This window comes from Pteropus alecto, unplaced genomic scaffold (genome assembly GCF_000325575.1).
Source record: "Pteropus alecto unplaced genomic scaffold, ASM32557v1 scaffold479, whole genome shotgun sequence".
Lineage (NCBI taxonomy): Eukaryota > Metazoa > Chordata > Mammalia > Chiroptera > Pteropodidae > Pteropus > Pteropus alecto.
Genome location: NW_006492031.1, coordinates 2926110 through 2948986, shown reverse-complemented (window position 1 = coordinate 2948986; position 22877 = coordinate 2926110). Strand labels below are relative to the sequence as shown.

The 22877-nt window shown below is 40.0% G+C and overlaps 1 protein-coding gene across 1 annotated transcript in view; it reads left to right on the top strand.

Annotated features, from left to right (window-relative positions):
• SCN3B (sodium voltage-gated channel beta subunit 3) overlaps positions 1-20193 on the top strand; it is a 22532-nt gene extending 2339 nt beyond the window's left edge. Inside the window, exons 2-5 of the mRNA XM_006925260.1 lie at positions 4352-4515; positions 6785-7010; positions 11630-11768; positions 20130-20193. Coding sequence (XP_006925322.1) covers positions 4352-4515; positions 6785-7010; positions 11630-11768; positions 20130-20193 — 593 coding nt within the window. The remainder of the gene's footprint in view (positions 1-4351; positions 4516-6784; positions 7011-11629; positions 11769-20129) is intronic.
• The last annotated feature ends 2684 nt before the right edge of the window (positions 20194-22877 follow it).

Genomic DNA, 22877 nt, shown 5'->3' with positions numbered 1-22877 from the left:
AATAAACAACCCTACATTTGCTTAGTGCTTTATAGTTTACAAAGCAATTTTCTTTTTTTTTTTACAAAGGGATTTTCAATCCATTACTTTTTTTGGTCCCCATATCAATCCCACGGGGTAGTCAGGAGAAGTAGTATTATTTCCAATTTAGAGATGAGAACGTGAGCTCAAGGAGGGGAAATTACTTGCTAGAGAACTCTCATCTCCTGATTTGAGTCTTCCAGTGCTTGTTCTAGCACTGCTTATGAACACACATGCTGCTCTTTAGGATTGCCAGGTGGACATCTATCCTCTCATCTCTTTTCTGAGCCACCCTTCCTTCTCTCCTCCATGCCATTGCTTTTTCTAGGGCGTCACTCATCCTTCAGCTCCTAGTGCTTTCTCTACTTTTCCTTTCCAGGTCTACTGTCCCAGATGTACATTGTTGGGGAATGTTTTCCTCTCTTCTCCCAGTAGCCTATCTTGCATCCTGTTCTTTCTAATCCGATAGACCAAGTCATTACAAGGTGTTAATATCTACAAATAACTTCATTATTAGCTCTTTTGGAAAGGATTTACATTCTATTCAAAACCTTTATTATCTTAGTGCAAAGGAAAGCACTAAGATATCTTTGATTAGAACAAGCTCAGGATGGGCACTATAGCAATGCACAAAGAAAAGAAAGATTTGGGGTTATTAGAGTTGGTTCAATATACACTACTATTCACCTCATAATAGATTGATGCTATTTCTTGATTAAACATAATCATCATTAATATAACATATTCTTCATTCTCAAAAGTTTCCTCATTATTACTATGGCAATTGAAGAGGAGACCAAAGCTCAAACAACTTGTCCAAGATCATTCCAGGACTTTATTATTTATAGTCATCAATATGGGTTGAACACCTACCATATGTATACCCTATTCTTGGATATCTAGAGGATTTTACAGAAAAAAAAGAGGCAGTGGTGTGCTGAAGACAGGTATAGAGAAACAGACTTCACCTCTTGTTGGAAAGAGCAGCTAGTCATATTGCAAACGGCAAGCAAACACTGAGAGGGCTTTGAGGCCATATTGCAATATACTAATCAGGACCTCATGAGCAGAGGTCCTATGCCTTGAAACTGGACTTTGGCCAAGATAAGGGAATCAGATTTCTGATGATACCTTAGATTATTAGTATCTCAGGGCCAACTCAATACCTTAGATTATTAGTATCTCAGGGCCAACTCAATAAAAACAGAGGCTGCTATGCCATATTCACCATTCTTACTCCATATATTCTGCCTTTCTCCTTTAACTCTAAAAGATATGATTGTGCTTCTATTTAAGACCAACTCATCTACTTGTTCACTAGAGCACATCACCTTTCACCTATTTAAGGATTTTAATCCAGCAAATTATTCCTTGTCAAACCCCAACAGCTCCATTACTACTTTCCTCCAAGCAAAACTATTGAACATCTCTCGGTCTGATCACTGTACCAATCTCTTAACTGTTCTTTTTGCTTCCACCCTTGTCCTTCCTCATCTCCTCAATTTATTCTCAACATAGCAGTCAGACCATGTAATTTTATATCAATCAGATCCTGCTATCTTTCCACTCAGAACCCTCTAGTGCACCCCATGTCACTCTAAGCTGAAGCCAAAGTTCTAATCGTGGCCTACAAGGCCAGCTGTGATCTGGCTCCGGCTTATTTCTCCTTCTTTATCTCCTTCTATTCTCATTTTGTTTCCTGTACTGTATTGTGCTCTTTGCTTTCAACAAACACAATCCCATCCTAGAACCCTAGAGTTGCTGTTTCTTCTGTTTCTTCTTGCTCCCTCATTTTTTCTTTCTGTGCTTGTTGGCTGTACCCTTTGCAGTGGGGCTATATACAATGATCCTATGCATTCCCTCTCTCCTTTACTCTGTTTTATTTTTTCTCGTAATACTTATTATAATTTAATGTTGTTCATTTTCTCTCTCCACTGGAATGTAGGGCCTTTAAGAGCAGGTATGGTTTCTGTGTTGTTCCCTGTAGTATTCTCAGTGCCTAACACTGAGTAAGAACTCAATAAAATTGCTGAATAGTGAACAAATAAATGAAGGCTAAAATAACATTGACAAGTGATATTTGTAAAAAGTACATTTATATATATCATCCCATGATAAATCTATTAGATAGATATTATTTTCAGCATTTTGTTGATGAGTAAATGAGTCTCAAAGAGGGTAAATTGTAGGTTAAACCCAGGCCTTCAATTGCCAAATACCATCTTCATCCTGCCTGTATAATTGTGGCTGACATTTCTTGGTACACTGTCCTATTTTTCTTTTGAAGTCATTATAATAGAACTAATTTATCTTTAGCACATCTCATTCAATATGAGTACACACTCTTTACATCTGTCTACTCCCAAACTTTTGCATAGCCCACACCTCTTTTTCCTTTTTTAACCAGGCCTATAATCAAGACTTCAGACTCATCACATTCTAAAAATGTTTCTGATCAGGGCTCCTGAGATTTGGACCCTCTCTCCATTAAAGTGATGACCATATACAAAAGCAGGAGACCCTCTTACAGACTTTCCAATAAGACCAGCCCCAACTTGCTTGACAGTTTCAAAACCAATTACATTATTTTACCTTGATATTTTAAACTTATATTAGTGCTACTAGTTCTTAAACTCTGTTTAAAAATGAAATGTGTTGCCTTCTAAGTCAGTCAAATATAATGTTTCATTATTTTGACTCAAAATGATTGGTCAGTCTCATTTTAAGCTCTAAATAAAGCTTTCCTCTGCTTTTAGAAAGAATCATCTGCCAGTAGAGGACAGAGTAAGCATTTCCAGTGGACTAGTTTTTAAATATCAATGTGTATTTTTTCATTCTTTTAGGGGTTTTGTTTTTATTATCAATTCATGGGAAGGTAGCATCAGAAGGGGCCTTAGAGATCTTAATACATGAATCCTTGGTACCAACCTTACTTTTGAATCTTCCATGCAATAAAGTGTAAACTCTCTTACCAAATAGGTTTTTTTTTCTTTTTTGCATTTGTGAACATCCTCAGTACCAAAACATTCTTTTTTTTTAATTGAGCTAAATTCAATTTCTTGTAACTTTTAGACAGAGACTATTTTCTCTTCCATAGGCCAACCTTCAAATATTTGAAGACAGATAAGTTCTGTGTCCAAGCTAGTCCTCCCATTTGTTCCTTACTAGACTTTGACTCCAGACCTTTTCTAACTTACTCCTCTCAAGGCATGCACTCATTGAACAACTCTATTTTGTAAAATTTGATGCCCTTTACTAATCATAATGGTCCAGATTTGTTCTAAACAGTGCAGAGGAACTGTTTCTCTCCCGTTCTGCACATTGGACATCTGTCAATGTGGCCCACATTTGCACTTGCTTTGTTGGCAGCCACATCCCACTTTTGACTTAATCTGAATTTGCAGTTTGATGTACTTGCCTTTTTAAATAAGTCATGAGTTTCTAGAGGGCAGGAACTACAAGTCTAGACCCCCATGTGTTATGCAAGTTCCCCCAATCTGACCCCTCTCCAGATTTTAAATTTGTCTCCCTCTACTTATCTGCATAAAGCATTGCTCCAGTTTAGTGTTCAGCTCACCATTTTCCTCATTGCTGCTCCATCTGCTATGATGCATCAGAATTACCTACATTTTTCTTAAAACACAGATATAATTATATCTCTCCTTGCCTTTAAAACATTTGACCCTTCATACTGTGAAGGATGCACAAAGGTCTTCACAACATAGGTCCTATCTATCTTTCTGCCTCTGTCTCATCACTCTTTTCTTCCCCTTTTCCCAGGCCAATCAGGAATAATTGTCCCTCTTCTGAGAAAAGAGCAGTCACTAGTATGTCACTCACCATGGATTGGTTTGATGATATTTAGGAGTATGTGTTCCCTGCTAGATTATAAATGTCCTTAGGGCATGGTTAGTGTTTTATTCACCTTTGTATCATCAGGCTTGGTACAGAGTAGATTTCAGTGATACTGGCTAAATGAAGGGGTACATGAATGGTCAATGGATGAATGCACACATGCCCTGTCTCCCACCTAGACATCTGAGAGCATGGTTCAGGTATGTGCTGCACAACACTCACACTGCTTCCGGGGAGGTGTTCTGTCACTTCCGGGTCATCCATGCCTCCCTGATCCCATTCCTTGCCCATTGTGAGCATTTAGACTTGGGGAGCACAGGTGAAGTTATACACACATGTACATGCTTTTAAAAAATTGTCTCATGATCTTTCCTTCTCTGTCTCTTCTCCCTTCCTCCTTGTTCTCCAATGCCTCTCTCCTGTTGCCCCTCCCCAACACCACCTGTTACTTCCCTATCACCTGACCTCTCTCCAGTCGGTGTCTGCTTCCCTGTGTGTGTGGAAGTGCCCTCAGAGACAGAGGCCGTTCAGGGCAACCCCATGAAGCTGCGCTGCATCTCCTGCATGAAGAGGGAGGAGGTGGAGGCCACCACGGTGGTGGAATGGTTCTACAGGCCTGAGGGCGGTAAAGATCTCCTTGTACGTCTGACTGCTCACTCTTTGTTTTGCTGGCCTCTGTGTTGTGCGCCTGGCTCCTAAGAGTCTGGGGAATGATGATCTGAGAAAAACTGGCTCTTTCTCTTCAAAGTACTGACTGCTCCTCAGCAGACAACTGACAGCCTTAGTTTATCCCAGCCTCTGTGAAAGGAAGGGCACTTGGCCAGCTGTAAGCAGAACTCCTGGTTACCAGCAGGGATATACAGAGGAAGAAATAGTATTTAAAGCTTACTGTGTGCTAGTCACCTGACTAGGCACTTTGCAGGTGTTTTCATTTAATCTTCTATACTATCCTATTGGATGTATCAAATTAGTAGAAAAATTGAAACAACACTAGGCATCATTATATAAGATAACATAGGTTAGCTCATTTACCTCTCACAAACCCAGTAAAATAAGAATGACAGGGATGACCAAGGCTGATATTCAACTGTACAGCCATATCAGTGGATAAAATATTTAAATAGTTCTATAGTAGATTCTTGCTGTGCCATATCTCCCAAGTGGCCCCACCACCATCCTTCCCACTAGGAACCCCCAAACCTCCTCCATGTTCTAGAAATTAAAGAATCAGTGCCTGACAGAGCTGGAAGCCTCCAAGACTCTGCCCCTGTGCCATGACCGATGTCAGTTCTGATTACTTGGTGCCAGTGCCAAAATAGTTGTTATGTACTTTGAATACTATATTGGAGATGGCTATTATTCACACTTTCATTATCTCTGGAGCCAAGATGCCTGAGTTTGATTCTTAAATCCACAATTTATTAGCTCTGTGTGTTCTTGGTCAAATTGCTTAACCCCTCTGTGACTCAATTTACTCATCTCTAAAATAAGGCTATAAATCATAGCTATATCATAAAGTTGTTACCAGGAATCATTGAGCTTTAATTTTTAATGCATTTAGAATATAGGAAACACTATGTAAGTGTTTGCTAGAGAAGAGATATATACAAATGAGGCAACTGGGGCTCAACGAAGTTAAGGTAGTAAGAGAGCTTAGATTTGAACCAGGTCGTCTAACAGCAGATATACAGCTTTTTTTTTACAGGCTTCACATTCCAGGAGGCAAGCTTCTCCTCCATTAGATTTTTTTAATAGAGACAACAGTAGGGTGAAATTGAGGTTTGCTTGCTTTTTTCTCTAGCTTTCCTGAAGTTAAACTCATTTCTAACTCTAAGTTGTGCTATTCTGATGTAGGTTTGCTCAATCAGGTGCTAGAAATAGGGCCAGTAGACTTCCCACTGCTTGGCTCAGGGTTGACCATGACTGAAGCCAGTCCACAGGTTTCAGGAACCGAAATATCTTGGTTAGATGCAAAGGTCCCCATGGGACTCAGGCCTGATCATGTGCCCGCCACCTACTCTACTTTCAGGCCTGTCCAAAGCAAGGAGAAGGAGACTCAGAAGGAGGAAAAGAAACTTTAAAAATTGTGCTGGTAATACAGGGTAATGCTAATAGAAATTTTGTGAAGATGGAAATGTTCCATATTTGCTAGCCACTAGCCACATGTGGCTATTAAGCACTTGGAATGTGGCTAGTGCAACTAAGGAACTGAATTTTAAATTTTATTGAATTTCTAGTAATTCAAATGTTAATGGAAGTCACCACTTGTGGCAAGTGGAGACTAGAATGGATAGCACAGCTGTACAGAAAAAATAAAGTGTCAGAAGTTGGAAGACTTTGAGAAAAAATTTTAGAAAGCAAATTGCAGATGTGTACATATCAGCTGGTAGCTCTCTGCTCATCTGTGACATTTTAGCATCATGAATCCCACTCCTGTCAGCGTGGACCAGCTCAAAGTGTCAGATTTGAGGGCAGGGCTTTCAGATGTTTTCATGACTAATAAAACTGCCTCTTTTGGTCTTCTACTCTTTGTTCTCTCACTAGCTGCCTCCATGATATATCTTACTCTTTCTTTTGTTCTTTCTATTTCTTCCCAGTCTTTTCTTTCTTTCAATTTCCCTCTCCTGGTTTCTTGTATGCTTCACTCACCTTCCTTTGCTCTCATTCCTTGCTGTGTCCATATGTCCTGATACCTGCTTGCTTTTGCCCATCTTTCCTTGTCTTTGCTCTCCCCACTCCTTCATCTGAGATTCCTCATTCCACCCCCGCATTCTGGAGCTCCTTATAACACTGTCCCTTTTCCTCTCTGTGCTTGCATAATTTTATTCCTTTTCTCTGCCCCTTCCTCATCTTGGCTTTTCTACTCTGTCTTCTCTTGTGGCCCTACCCTCTGCTTCTCTACCTGCAGATCTATGAGTATCGAAATGGTCACCAGGAGGTGGAGAGCCCCTTCCAGGGACGCCTGCAGTGGAACGGAAGCAAGGACTTGCAGGATGTGTCTATCACTGTGCTCAATGTCACCCTGAATGATTCTGGCCTCTACACCTGCAACGTGTCCCGGGAGTTTGAGTTTGAGGCACATCGCCCCTTTGTGAAGACCACACGGCTAATCCCCCTTCGAGTCACCGAGGAGGGTGAGGCTGGGGCACAGGGTCTCTAGGGTGCTCTGCTCTTGGGGAAAGGAGAAAAGTGTGTTTCTACACAAATGCAAAAACCCATTTATTTTGGAGTAGTAATATCTAAAAATGTCACCATTGACCTATCTTCCTTTAGTGGCGAGCTTCCTGCAAACTGCCCAACCAGCTTGCCTTTCTGTGTGTTTCCTCAAAGCAGAAGGTTTAGAGATGATAGAATGATTTCTTTCTGGTCCCCTGACTCTCATAAGTAGAGAAAGGACAGCCTCTTTAAAGCCTAAAACTTCCAAGTCACCCATACCTTCTTCTCTGGCCTGTGTTGAACTCTTGATTCAGTGAGCTCAGAAAAATCTACCCCCTTGTCTATAAGCCATACATACCTCTAAACCAGTGGTGCTCAAACTTGAGCATTCTTCAAAATCCCCTTCAGAGCTTCTTAAAATTCAGCTTTTCTGATTCCATAGGTGGAACCTGATAATTTGCATATCTAACAAATTGCCAGGAGGTGCTGATGCTGCTGGGGACCACACTTTGAGAACCACTGTTCTAAACCAAAGTTTGACAGTTTTTCCTTCTGTCTTCTTCCATAATAGCCACACAAGCAACCCCTATCACATATGTGTCTATATCCACACATGTGTTATAGAGTTAGCCATGACCTTGACCTGTTCACATAACCATCATCATGGACCTATATATTTGAGCAATAAACATGTATATACACTAAAAATGCTATGACATAAGGAAAAAAGGGAACCAGAACCATCAATATCTACTAGAAATCAAAGATAAGTGGTAAAAACAGATTAAGAATAGGGGATAGAACATGAACATAAGTTGTTAAAGGAGGTGAGGGCGGAGGAAGTGATGTAAAATTAGGCAGGAGAGTAACTAATATGAACAGGAGAATAGAACCAGCCAAATACTAAAGGGAACCCAAACGGAAGGTGTTAAAAAATAAAAATAAATAAAAAGATCTGTTTTGAGTTGACCACTGAAGCAGGATAACTTCCAGATATGTGATGTGAAACAACCTAGTAGAAAGGATCTTGAAAAAAAAAAGCTGCATTCAATGGGGAATTCACTATAAGTACACTGACTAGAGATAAACCTGGCTTCCGCAACCTGAAAAGGCTCCTTCTTAGAAAGGCACCCCTTCCCCATCTATGACATCTCTCATTTTGTAACCTCATCTCTCATTTTGTAACCTCATTCTCAATGTTGATAACTCTCGAGTTTTTAATTTAAAATCTTCAGATTTCCCACAGGTAGTTCTTGTTAGGGTTGAGAGGTCCTTTCACCAACCTGACTCAAACGTTTGTTGCAATCTAAGTTCACCCAGAAATTTGAGGGTGAACTTAAGAGTGTTCTCATATACTATTCTTATTCTGCTTTCAATGAACTCAGAGAACTGTGGCTCCTAGCCTCTTGCAAATGTGCCTCCACATATCGAAAGAGTGATCTATGCATCTCCCTTTGTGTTTTTTTTCACCCAGGCTAAATCATGATTCCATTTTACTAAGTCTTTTTCAGACGATCTATTTCCAGCACATTTTTAGCATTATTGCTGGCCCAGGATGCAGGATGGTGAACAGGCAAAAGGCATGGGGCATGAAAGAAAGAAGAGGTCAAATTAAAGATAGGATTCATCCTAGAGAAGGATCCCGGGAATCTCAGCTTTCAGGCCACGAGTTTATTTATTTATTGTTATCACGTTTTGTGATAAAATTTATGAAGCAAACTTGAGAGTGAGATGTTATGATCTAGATAACATGACTAAAACAGAAGGTAGGTCGATTCTGAAAGTGCTGAAGGACTCTCAGACCACTTGAATACAGACCTTATGAGCTTCTTCCTCCCTCAGATCCCTATCTCCTCTTGTGTAAAATGAAGGGATTGGACTGGAAACTATCCAAGGTATTTTTCTGTTCATAAGTTCCATTATCCTCTTTTGTTTACACACGGATCCTCCCTGAGGAAAGGGGGCCTAGCGCCCTCTACTGTTCACCATCAGGAACTGTTGCCTGGTGACTGCCAAGACACTAGGAAGATGCCTGGTCTCCATCTTCTTGGGCTCTCTCAGGCTTTTGCCCCCACCGACACCCACCAGTAGAAAGTGTGGCAAAGCTGAGCCATTCTGCCTGACGGGTGCCAGAGCAAGGCTTGGGTAGAAATAGAAGGAAAATAAGTTTGTTATCAGAGCTACAGTGCCGCGCAGGATGTTAGGGCTGGAAGGAATCTTGGTTTCCATTTAATTCAGGAGTTTTGAACAAAGAACAGGCATCAGAATTACCTAGGGGGCTTTTCTTCAATATATATGTCACTGTACCACTCTTACAGGTGTAAATTCAGTAGGTCGGGGTGCATCCTGGCATATGGAGTTGAAATGACTTCTCAGATGATTGGAGGGTGCAGCTTTGGTACCTCTCATTTTGTGGCTCGGGGAACAGAGCTCTGGAAGAATGAGGAGCTTGCCTAGGGACATGAAGCAAATTAGCACCAAAAGCAGGACTACAATCTAGATCTTTTGATTATCAGACTAGCTCTATTTCCCCTGCGTTCTTTTCCTTCCACCACCATCCTACTCCCAGCTTTTTCTTTCTTTTTACTTTTTCCTCTGTGACCCTTTGGCAGTCCTCCACCCACCTCCAGATGCTCACTGCTCTCATATTGCTCATAACTACACATTCTATGATGACACACTCCGCCACTTCTCCATTCCTGTGGTCCCAGAGAATCTTCCTGGCTCTCTTTGTTCAAACTGGATTTATCCTGGTTTAGGCTCTCACCTCCTGGCTCTAAGACAGAAATCTGAGGCCATGTCACCTAGAGGTGACTAAAAATACTGAGGACATCTTCCTGTGGTACTACTTCTGGGCTATTGCATTTAAAAAGAGATCGTGTACTTTAAGCTGAACATATCACAAATTGGCCATAGCAAGCCCATAAAAAGACATTTAACATGTATGGCATTCACCTGTGCCTCAAGCTGCATCTATGACCTCCAGCTACAGTTAGGAAACCTGGGTGATTCTGGCGTTTTTAGACTGCTTCTCTGAGCTAAAGGTCATGGCTGGCTACACTATGCTTTCAATGAGCAAGGGCTTGAGAATGACTTGGCTCCTATAAGTAACTGAGGACCATGAATCTAATTTGCTTGTGGACTCTGGCAAGGAGAGAGGTGGCTGCAGTCTTCCTTCCCACTAGGAAGAAAGATATATCAGGACATTTGTCATGTATAATGCTTTAATTCTCGTTTTTGTTTGTCATGAAACAAAGAAGATGAATATTTATTTATACTCATCCATTCAACAAATACTTATAGAGTACTTCGAATATTCTAGGATTAAACAACAGGTTGATAATTCAGAAATAAATAATATATGTTCTCAAGTGCACAGTCAGTAGAGAAGAGAGATAAACACATCACGATGCAACTTGAGAAGTGTTATAACAGATGGATGAAAAAAATGCATAGAAAAAAATGTGAATAACTCTGCATGAGAAATTGAGTAAAGTTTTGGCCTTTTGAGCCATGCTTTTCAGAGTTGCCTCAGGCCTGCTTCCATGTCTGGAAGTATACTTTCCCTTCTAATAAAGCTTTTCTTTTCTACTATAAAAAAGAAAAGAAAGAAATTTAGGAAGGTTTCACAAAGGAGGGGGCTTCAGTGGAATCTAGAAGAATGACCAGGAGACTGAAAAGCAGGAGGGAATCTTGGGACAGAAGTAGCAGTGCCATGTGAGATACAATCTAGGAAGAAAGAAGAGAAAGAAGAAATGTCCACAGATTCCAAATGACCACAATGTGTATGAGAAGAAAAATTTTGGTGGGTAACTGAATGGAAATATGAGAAAGGCTGGATTGTGAGGTCAACATGAAGCACTGAAAGGTTTTAAATAGGGACATGGAAGGATCAGATCTGTGTTTTAGAAGTAGAACTCTGAGGACAGACTGGTTAATACATGGAATCCTTCAATACTCATTTCTGTTTGGGTTTATGAGCTGGAAACATCCTTGTTTCTAATCCATACTTGTAGAGAACATGCACATACCACTGGGTGGGCCAAGCACTGGCCCTGTACACATTTTCTGATGTGCTCTCCCTAGAGATACCACCCTCTGCAACCCCTAAACTCAGAGGACATAGGAGGTTGGGCTAAGACGTGTTCCTTTTATCTGCGTAGACCTTTACATCACACGAGATATTCTTAAATATATGTGGTAATGTAGTGGTGTAAATTATTATCCTCATTTTGCAAATTAAGAAACCAAGTCTCAAAAAAGGGGATGTTATTCACATACCAGTAAGTAGTAAAACTGGGACCTCACAACATATATCTCACTCAATTTCAGGATTCCATCCACTACTCTACTGCTTCCTCTACCACCCATTGTTCTCCTTTATCCATCCCTCCAAGCATCGGATGAAAGTCAGTGTGAAAGCTGACAGACAAGAAAGTCAGAGGATATTAAATTCCTTTGACGTCTTCTTGAGTTCTTTTAGACTCAGTGCTTACTGAAGCCATACTTAAAAATAGGCCTCAAATAACTCTGACCCTAATGACAGCTCTGGTTTTCTTGGACATGCACATGCTGAGCCTCATTCTCACTCTTGCAGCTGGAGAAGACTTCACCTCTGTGGTCTCAGAAATCATGATGTACATCCTCTTGGTCTTCCTCACCTTGTGGCTGCTCATTGAGATGATATATTGCTACAGGAAGGTCTCAAAAGCTGAAGAGGCAGCCCAAGAAAATGCGTAAGTCCAAAGATGCCAAAATAATGATACCTAGCACCATTAGAGTTCTTGCTCTCACAGGTGAGATGTTAAACAATTTACATAATCCCCTACTTTCGTCACAATAAACTTTGAGGAGCCAGCATCAATATATCCATTTTATAGATGAGAAAACTGAGCCTGGGAGAGTCTGCCCAAGGCCATTATAAGAGAAAAGGCAAGGTTTGAATTCAGGCCTGCTAACTCTTGGCCTATACTCTTAACCACTAAAGTAAAGCCCATCAGCTGCCACCACAATCCTATGAAATTAATATTATTATTACCATTTTGTAGATACTGGAACAAGCTTGTAGTAGTTAAGTGGCTTGCTGAGGCCACACAGATACTGAGAGGAGAGGCTGGGATTTGAACCTCGGCCTGTCCATTCCTAATATCCATGCTCTTTCTGTCACAGCTGTTTGGTGTATACCATGGAGCTTATTAGGCCACCTGGGCACTGTCTTTTATTAGTTCCAAGAAACATGTTCTTCCACTGGAGCTTGGCAGAGATTAAATACCCAGAGTAGGGCCTGTCATTCTCCAATGTTTAGACTATACTTTGTCCATTTTTGCCAAGGCCCTAGTCACTGAGGAGTGAGTGCATGTGAGAAACAATGGGCTCTGAGAGGTTAAGAGACCATGCTGGCTTGTTACTTGGGGGAGAGAAAAGATAGACAGAACCCTTATGGCTAGCAACATTGCTGAGCTAATAACCTAAAAACCCTAAGCTATTACCACCTGGAAATGTTTGTAAAATAAAGCATTATTTGCATGATCTTTATGACCTTAGGAAAGAAAAAAAAATTACAACTGACTAGATATGAGGATAGAAAGAATTGCTGTGCTGGGGGAGGTTGTCATTCCTGGTGACTTAGGTGCTTGTATTTTAGTGTTTGGACAGGAAGTACAGAAAGTGGTCTTGTGCAGAAGTGACCTCTTTCTAGGATTGATGTGCCAGGTGGTTTTTTGGAAGCCAGAAAATAAAGAGTAGTTATTCCTGTGAGACAACTGAGGGCTAAGTGAACAACTTCTGAACAACAAACAAGAGGAAGAGACCAAACAGAGAAAACGGAGAAACCACAGAAGGCCTCTCATTGCTGTAGGCCAGCATAGTCAGTGGGTGAATGCCATTGTTTACTCTCCCCTCCACTTTCTTGGGGCAGACAGGAGCTTTAACTGAGTGTTCAGGCCTGCCTGCAAGATCACCACTGTGGGGGTCCCAGCCAGGAGGAGCCTTTTGCCTCTGGACAAAGGGACCAAGCAAAAACAAGAGGGCCTCACTACATGCACAAGGCCTCACTGTGGGGAGCCGCTCCAGCCCAGCAAGTTGATGCCCCAGGGTGCGTAAGCCCCACTTGGCTCCCACTGGCTTCCAAAAAAACACCTGGCACATAAATCCTAGAAAGAGGTCACTTCTGCACAAGACCACTTTCTGTACAACAAACAGATAATGCTGGGGAGCCACAGGAGCTCTTTGGGGATTTCAGGAATTCTCTGAGGTCAGAAGTGCCTGTGAACACCATTATTTACATCCCCTTCCACATCTATAGGGTGGGCAGGGACTCTATCCAGGTTCTCTCATATACCTGTAACATCACTGCAGTGCTTACTTGGACACATTGCCTGAGCCCATTGTGGCCTTGAACAGAGGGAGCAAGTAGGATCAACAAGACATTTGCACCTGGCCTCCCTACCTAGAGCCGCTCTGGCTCAGTAGGCAAGTGCTTGGATACCTTAAGCACCCGCTTGGCTCCCATCAGCATGCCAAAACTACCTGGCCTACACAGCCTACACAGAGGCTGCTTCTGCATAAGGCCACTTTTTCAAGACTTAGAAAGATAGCTATTTTATATAATTCATGTTAACAAGCATAGAAAGTCAAACAAAATAAAAAGACATAAGGATATTTCTCATATGAAGAAACAAGAAGAATTCACAGAAAGAAACCCTAAAGAAATGGAGATAAGTAATATGCCTGATAAAGAATTCAAAGAAATGGTCATAAGGGTATGGTATTCATCATACTTGAGAGTGGAATAGAAGAATTTAGGGAGAACTTCAACAACGACTTAGAAAGTATAATAAAGAACCAGCTGGACCTGAAAAAATCGATAACTGAAATGAAAAACACATTAGAAGGAATCAACAGGATTATCCAATACAGAATACAATGGATCAGGCACCTAAAAGATGACTAGTGGAAATCAACCAATCAGAATAGCAAAAAAGAAAAAAAGATTTTTTAAAAAACGAGGACAGTTTAGCTTCTGGTCAAGATGGTGGGGTAAGTAAATGCTGTGCTTGCCTCCGCTCACAACCTCATCAAAATTGCAACTAAAACTACAGAACAGCCATAATTAGGAGTCACTTAGAATCTAACTGAACAGAAGTCCTACAACTCAGAATATATAGAAGAAGCCACCACGAGACTGGTAGGAGAGGTGGAGATGCAAAATGGGTTGGTCTCACATCCACATGTGGCAGCTGAAAATTGGGAGAAATATCTTGGCTGTGAAGATCCCCCCAGAAGACTGAGGGGTCCTAGCCCCACACTAGGTTCCTCAGCCCAGTGTTCCAATGCTGGCAAGAGAAGTCCTCCCAACTACTGTGAATACCAGTGGAGATTGTGGCTGAGTGAGATGGAGGGTGGTGGGAGTCACAGGCATTTCATCTTAAAGGGCCCATGTGGACTTATCTGCTGATGGATTCGCTCTGAGCTCCATTGCTGAGGCAGCAGCTTGAAAGGTGCCAGAGACATATGGGGAGGAACTGAGTTGTCTAGCTTTGGGATGAGGGCTGGAGGGGCAGCTTCCTTCCAGACATATTCCTTTGCTGAGCCCTCCCCTGCCCAGCATGCAGATTCAGGGGGTTGCCATATCTGAGCTCTATCAACATAGCTAACACTGGTTGCCTTGCCCAGATGATTCCCTGAGACCCCGCCCCTCCCAATGCATAAGACCATTCAAGCCACTTCCAGTGCCTTTTCCATATAAAAACAGCCTGTCTTAGCACATGCTGTGAACTGTCCTAAATCTCTGATAGGTTCACAAAACCAAAATGTAGCATCGGCCTCGGCATACCCCATACCTCTTGCTGACCAGCTCCAAGTCCTGCATTTTGTGGCAGCCAGCTTGGTTTGCAGCTTGGCCTCTCAAGGCACTTCCAACCTTAGCATGAGTGGTGGCCATCTGTGACTGCTTGGTGGCTCAGTCCAGGTGGCCAGCTTTGATCTGAGCCTGAGCAACACCTGGGATCACATCTGAGGACGACACACCCAAAGGACAGACAGGGCAGGTACCAGACCCCTGCTAAAGTGAATCCTGCTCCGTAGGATCAGGCCCTGGACAACGGCTCCTCCACTGGTCAAAGCCAGTCCACAACCAATCAGCCCGAGGGTCAATCCGTCCCATTGCTGTGCAAAAACGCAAACAAGTCTCAACTACAACAGGAGAACACACACAACCCATACAAGGGACATACCTGAGGCATCCAGCTCAGGTGACCAGGGAGATTGTGCCAATGGGCCCCACAGCACACCTACTACATAAGGCCACTCTATTAAGACCAGGAGACACAGCAGCCCTACCTAACACATAGTAACAAACACAGGGAAGCAGGGAAAATGGAGAGACAAAGAAATATGTCCCAGATGAAAGAACAGAACAAAGCTCCAGAAAAAGAATTAAACAAAATGGAGACAAGCAATCTACCTGATGCAGAATTCAAAACACTGGTTATAAGGATACTCAATGAACTTAAGGGAAGAGTAGATGAACTCAGTGAGAACTTTAACAAAGAGATAGAAAACATAAAAGAAGATATAGAAACCATCAAAAAGAACCAGTCAGAAGTGAAGAATACAATAACTGAAATGAAGAATACCTTAGAAGGAATTAACAGTAGATTAGATGAAGTAGAGGATCAAATCAGCCATTTAGAAGATAAGGTAGCAGAAATCACCCAATCAGAACAGCGGCAAGGAAAAAAGAGTACAAAAAAATGAGGATAGTATAAGGGGCCTCTGGACAACATCAAGCAGGCCAACATTCACATCATAGAAATACCAGAAGAGAGAAAAAAATAATGACAGAAATCTTTCCTAACCTGGCAAAGGAAATTGACATATAAATCCAGGAAGCACAGAGAATCTCAAACAAGATGAACCCAAAGAAGGCCACAACAAGACACATCACAATTAAAATGCCAAACAAGATGAACCCAAAGAAGGCCACAACAAGACACATCACAATTAAAATACCAAAGGTTAAAGACAAAGAGAGAATCTTAAAAGCAGCAAGAGAAAAGCAATTAGTTACCTGTGAGGGAGCTCTGATAAGACTGTTTGTTGATTTCTCAACAGAAATTTTGCAGGCCAGAGTAATTGGCAGGAAATGTTTAATAATAAAAACCAAGGACCTACAACCAAGATCACTCTACCCAGCAAAACTATCATTTAGAATTGAAGGACAGATAAAGAGCTCCCAGACAAGAAAAAGCTAAAGGAGTTCATTGCCACCAAGCCAGTATTATAGGAAATGTTGAAAGGACTTCTTTAAGAAGAAGAAAAAAGAAAAAAGATAGAAAATATGAATAATAAAATGGCAATAACTACATATCTATCAACAATTACTTTAAATGGAAATAGATTAAATGCTCCAATCAAAAGACAAGGTGGCTAAATGGACAAAATAAATAAATAAATTAGACCCTTACATATGCTCCCTACAAGAGACTCATTTCAGTTTGAAAGACACAGATTGAAAGTAAAGGGATAGAAAAAGATGTTTCATGAAAATGGAAACAAAGAAACAGAAAAGTTCGGGTAGCAATACTTGCACCAGATGAACTAGACTTTAAAACAAAGGCTACAGCAAGACAAAGAAGGGTATTTATCTGAAGAAACCCAAAGCACTACTTTGAAGGGACATGAAAATCCATATATTCATTGCAGCATTATTTATAATATAGTACAACTTAAATGCCTATCAGCTTAAAACAGACTGCTACAGATATAGAATGATATACATAAACCTCGTGGTAACTACAAACCAAAAATCCTACAAAAGATATACAGAGTAAAGAGAAAGGAATGCAAACAAAACACTAAAGGAAACTAACAATCACAAGGAAGAGAATCAAGAAAAAAAAGGAACAGAGAACTATAAAATAACCCAAAAAACAATTAACAAAATGTCAATAAGTATATATACTTATCCACAATTACTTTAAATGTAAATGGATTAACTGCTCCAATAAAATGATATAAGGTGAGTGAATGCATTAAAAAACATGACCTATCTATATTCTGCTTACAAGAGACTCACTTCAAATTGAAGGACATTGATGGACCTAGAGAGTATTATGTTAAGTGAAATAAGTCAGAGAAAAACAAATACTGTATGATTTCATTTATACATAGACTCTAAACAAAACAAAATGAATGAACAAAATAGAAACAGAGCTATAGATATAAAGAACAAGTTGATGGTTGTCAAGGAAGAGGTGAGGGATGGGAATAAAAATAAATATATAAAAATTTAAAAAATAGTGACAATATCAAATGCTGGCAAAAGGAGGAGGGGGAGGGGAAGAGGAGGAAAAAGAAGAAATTGGAGTCAAATGAGGTCAGTGACATTGCCAAGGTCACTGTGTGTTGGGGCAGAGTCCACTTCCAGGAGATTTAAAGAGACAGGTTAAAGTTCTTGTGGCTCTATCTGGCCCCCTCCAGGAGATTTAAAGAGATAGCTTTTCCTAGACAGCATTGATTATGGCAGTGACTCATTAGCACATGAAACCAGTCAGACCTAGCCATTCTCTGCCCTCTCTAAATCACACCCAGCCATGGATCCCCTTCTAAACTTTCTACTTCTCCAACTGTTCTCACCAAGCTGCCTGGAAATCCCAGCATTAAAAAAAAAAATGCACTCGTTTTGCTTGAATGACCTCAGGGGACCAACCCCCTTAAAAACAAACAAACAAACAAAAAACTTTACTTATATCCAAGTTCTTTACTTATATCCAAAATCAGTGAGCTGGGGTCTTGCTGATCTGTCTCTTCACAGTGACAGCACATAGTAGTTGCTCAGTTTGAGTTTAGTGTTAGGAGGAGATAGGAGAAGTTGGAGACCAGAACTGTAGGCAGCCTGGGGAGCCATTAGCTTTATGAGTTTTGCTTGTGGGTTTTCTCAGTAAAGTCCTGGACCTTGTAGATTGGCAAGGAGAAGTTCCCCACTCTTTCTCACCTGCCCCCAAAAATAAAAAATAAAAATACAATCAATAACATCTAAAACTCAATGGACTGGTTTGTCAGATACTGGTAACCAGAAGATAAATGTAAGGAAGTTACACAGAATGAAAAACAGAGATATAAAAAGATGAAATATCACAAAGAAACATGACCAAAAAAATGAGAAGATCCATTAGAAGAAAATAGAGAAAATGGAGAAGAAACAATGTTCAGACATATGGAAAGGCAGGACTCCTTCAGGTTCAGGAAGCGCAACTATGTCCTGAGCAAGATATACACATATAAATGTAAACCTAAACACCAATCACCTTTAAACTGATAAATGGCAGCTACTAAGATAACCTACAGCAAATATTATCTGTGGGTTGCAACTTTAGAAATGTCTATAATATTAGAAACATGTCAAAGATACTACCTCTCCTGGCTTCTATTCAATATAATATTGTATATCCTCAGTCATGTACTAATACAAAGAAAAAAGAGTAAGAATTAGAAATAAACTAAATTATCATTATTCATACCCCCTATGATTACCTGCATAGAAAATCTAAAGGAATCCATAGGCAAACTATTAGAACTAATAAGAACATTTCACAAGTTTGTTGATACAAATCAAAATATAGAAATATAAAAATCATCTATATCCAGCCACAAAAATTTAGAAAAACATTTAAATATTTAAAGTATTTAAAAAATTCCAATTATAACACCAACAAATACTGTCTAGTATGTGGGAATAAATTTGATAAAAATGTAAAAGACCTTTAAGGAGAAAATTACAAAACTTTACTGAAAGACCTAAGACTTAAATGGAGAATAAAACTTCCCTGCCACAAACATAACCGTTCTCTCCCAAATTAATCTGCAAATTTAACTAAATTGCAATCAAAATACGTATTGGATTGTTCAAGGAACTAGATAAACTGTCTTAAAAGTTTTATGGAAAGCCAAAAGGCCCAAATTAGTTTAAACCAAAGGACAGCCAGATAGTATATATTTTAGGCTTTGCAGGCTACACAGGGTCTCTGTTCCATATTGTTCTTTGGTATTGTTTTTTTCCTTAAACAAGCAACAACCCTTCTTAGCTATAATTTTCAGAATTCAAAGAGAGAATAGTAAGTTTGGAAGAGGTGAATTGGTAGTCTTTTCCAATCAGATATATAGATTTCTTATGGCGCTATCAGAGTAAACGGTTTGTGATACTGACATAAGCATACAACACCAATGAAGAGAACAAAACAGAGAGCCCTCAAATACTTTAATACATGCATTAAAAAAAAAAAAACAATATTGGCAGAGATGGCAGTGCAGTCACTGAAGGAAGAATCAACTCTTCAATAAGTGGTATGGGGACAATTCCTCTTCTATATAGAAAAAAATTAAATTTCTCATACTAACCAAAAATAAATTGTGAGTGGATTTAAAGACAAGGTAAAATACAAAATTGAAAGCTCTATTAAGGGAATATAAGAGAGTATCATTATTACTATGGAATAAAGAGGGTTTCTCAAACACAAAAGGCACAAAGCAAAAAAAATAATGATAATTGGGATTATACTATATATGTAAACATCAAATTTTCATGATCAGGATCCATAAGCAAAGTTTAGAGACAATAGACTAGGAGAAGATTTTTCAAGACAGTAAATCAATGAGAAAAAGACAAATGTCTCGGGAGAAAAACTAACAAAGCAAATGAACATGTTACAGAAGTAGAAACCTAAATAGCCTATAAACTTATGAAAAGATGCTCAACTTTACCAGTAATCAAAGAAATGAAAATTAAAGCAACTATAAAACCTAATTTCATACCCATCAGTTTGGCCAACATTTTAATCTAACAATACTAAGTATTGAGAACAATGTGGATAAATGAGACTACTGCTGGTGGAAACAAAACAAACAAACAAACAAACAAACAAAAACAAAACAAAACTCCTATTATTCTAGTCTACTGAAAGGGCCATTCTAGTTTTCTCTTGGGAAACACAGCTGGAAGGAAACGTAGAGCTGTTCTGTAGATATCCTCGTTCTTGTGTTCCCACCTCTAGGCACAAAAGCACTGATTCTCTCCCCCCACATTTGTCCTTCTACAGGTCTGACTACCTTGCCATCCCATCAGAGAACAAAGAGAACTCTGCAGTGCCAGTAGAGGAATAGAAGGGGTGTGACATGAGGTGATGTACAGGGAAGGGGAGTGGAAGGTAGATAAGGATGGCAACTTGTACATGTGACTTTGTCACCCACAACCAAAGTGACTTTAAATTTGGTCCCTTAGATTAATTTCTACCCTACCCAAGTCCCCACTCTCAGGATACTTCTTTAAGTTAATGCCCAAGTCACAAAGCTCTGTGTGATGTCAAGCCTTTCAGAAGGTGAATTACTTTGGTCTGAGTGTTGGAACAACTTGAACTCCTTATTCATAGTGACAAAGGCATAGTAATTCCCCCATCTCTCCTTTGTAAGTATTGTGGATTTGGTCAGAGTCTTTGTCTAGGCTGCAAATTCTCAGTGATTGGTTTTATCATTGGTAGGTGGCCTGAACACTGAGAGACTGGATATCCCAGGTTCAATGATGTCAACGGCCATCAGGCGGGTGCCCCAGAGGCCACATCGTTTCCTTTCATGCATCCATCCTTCAATTCATTCATCATACATCCATTCACCTCTGACTTCCTAACTTCATCAGACCTCTACACACCATAAGGCTGCCAGAACAGAGGAGCCAACATCTCTACACGAACTTAGCCTTGCCCTGTCCTAGCTTTCAAAGTAAGCAGCTCCCATGCCAACTGGACTTCTTCCTTGTGCTCTAAATGACTTTGAACAAGTGCTGAAGGTGGCACATGCTCTGCCTCTTACTGGCTGGAACTAGCTTATTCTCAATTGCTGCTAGTGAATGGATGTCTTAATGGAAAAAAGCAGAAGTGATTAGTTTGGGTCAAAGCAAGTGTTATGAAGTGGGGTTTTTTGAAATTAGTTTTGCCGAGTTCTTGGCCTACTTGACTAGATCATCAGTGCAAAACATGCTTATCTAGGTTCTCCAGTGATAGAAAATTCATTAAGCATGGATTAAAATGTTCTCTGGAGCTTGGTTGGTACTTCAAGGCTAGATCCTATTAGGTTGCTAAGGCATGGGTTAGTCTCTGTCTTTCAAGAAGCCAATGATAAGAGACTAAGGGAAGGACTAAGCAATTTAAATAGCTCTTAAGTGTCATACAATATATTCATGATCCTATTGGAGTAAGTTGTGTATGTCCCTGCCCCCTAAGCAAGCACACCCCCTGAGATAGCTAGGAAGTGTTATTTCTGGTGGGCATTGGAACTGAAATTCCCAAGTTCTTCCTCTCCAACTTTTTGTGGATTAAATTATTACTCATGTTATAGGAGGCAACTGAGACTCGGGCAGGGTGCAACTGACTTCAGATATAAGCCTGGGGTGCAACTGACTTCAGATATAGGTGCTGTCAAGGTTAAAATTCACAAGATAGATAATTTCGTTTTTGAAAAGACTTTGAAATTGAGATTGGCTATAGGCATTTCTCTTTCACAAGCACAGATTGGGGTGGATTGCCTGGTTGAGATTAATTCTGGCTGATTCTAGTAACTAGAAATTGGCCAAAAAGGCAGAAATACATTAAGTAGACTTAAAGCTTCCTTAGTGAAAGGATTTGTGAATCTGAAACATTCTCCAGAAGAATGCATCTGGGAAGGATATTTAAGAAACATTCTTATTAGTCTGAGATGGATGATGAGCAAATAAGTGAAGTGATAGGGAGGGATGAGCTAGGTGGCTTCCAAATATTTCACCTGTGAATCCATAATGTCCAGGGTTTTGTTTCTTTGTTTTTTGTTTTTTTTAGATTTTGGGAGGGCAGATGAACATCAAACAAATTTTAGTCAAAATCTTGTTTCATTTTAATTGATTGGTCCAAGCATGGTGTCCTTCACCGTCTAGTGATGGGGAGGGGAAAAGATGCTTTTTGGAATATGAGATGAAAGTGACTGGGACTTGATGAACAAGATGTCCCTCAGATCTCAATGATTTTATAGGGAAGGATCATACTGCATTGGCTTTGAACCTCATTTGACAAACTCAGTTTTGTCTTTTCCGTCCCTGGGAAAGTACTTGAAATAAATCCTTGTTAACATATGTAAGAGTCCAATTTTATTGAAGAAAATACTTTCAATAAATTCAAGGCCCTTCTCGTTAGTAATTTCCCACATAATCTCTTTGAAATAGGAGGCAGTATACAGATTTTTCTTATTTTGTAGTTAGGAAAATAGGCCTGGATAACTGTGAGGTTTTCCCAGTCACAATGCTGATTGATGACAGAGCTTATAGTAGAAGCAAGCTACTTATTACCACTCTACTTTCCTCTAAGTTCCAGTAGAGCATGCATCTAACTTGTCATCGACTAAATGCATAGCTGCATTTTTTTTTCTTTTTAAAAAACCAAATTGAGATGTTTCCTGAGTTTTTTAATGAAGCTGAATGGTACCTATCATTACTTTTTCTTATCATTTACAAGTAATGTTTTCCTTTTTGTAACTTCTCAACTCTTTTCATCCTTAATACTTTCATTAGAGCTATATGGTTTACAAAACATTTTCATTTCAATTATCTTTCTACTCCACAACTAGCCCTTTGAGGCAGATATTACTAATACTCATAAATGAAGAAACTGAGGCTTCCTGAGGCTAAGTAGCTTTATCAGGCGCTAAATGCATGCAGTTGGTAAGTGGAGAGCTGGAATCCAGGTCTTCTGTCTCCTAACCCAGTTCGCTTTCCACTTAAATCATAGTTGCTTCCTTTCCTCTCATTTTTTAACTTTCATCTAATC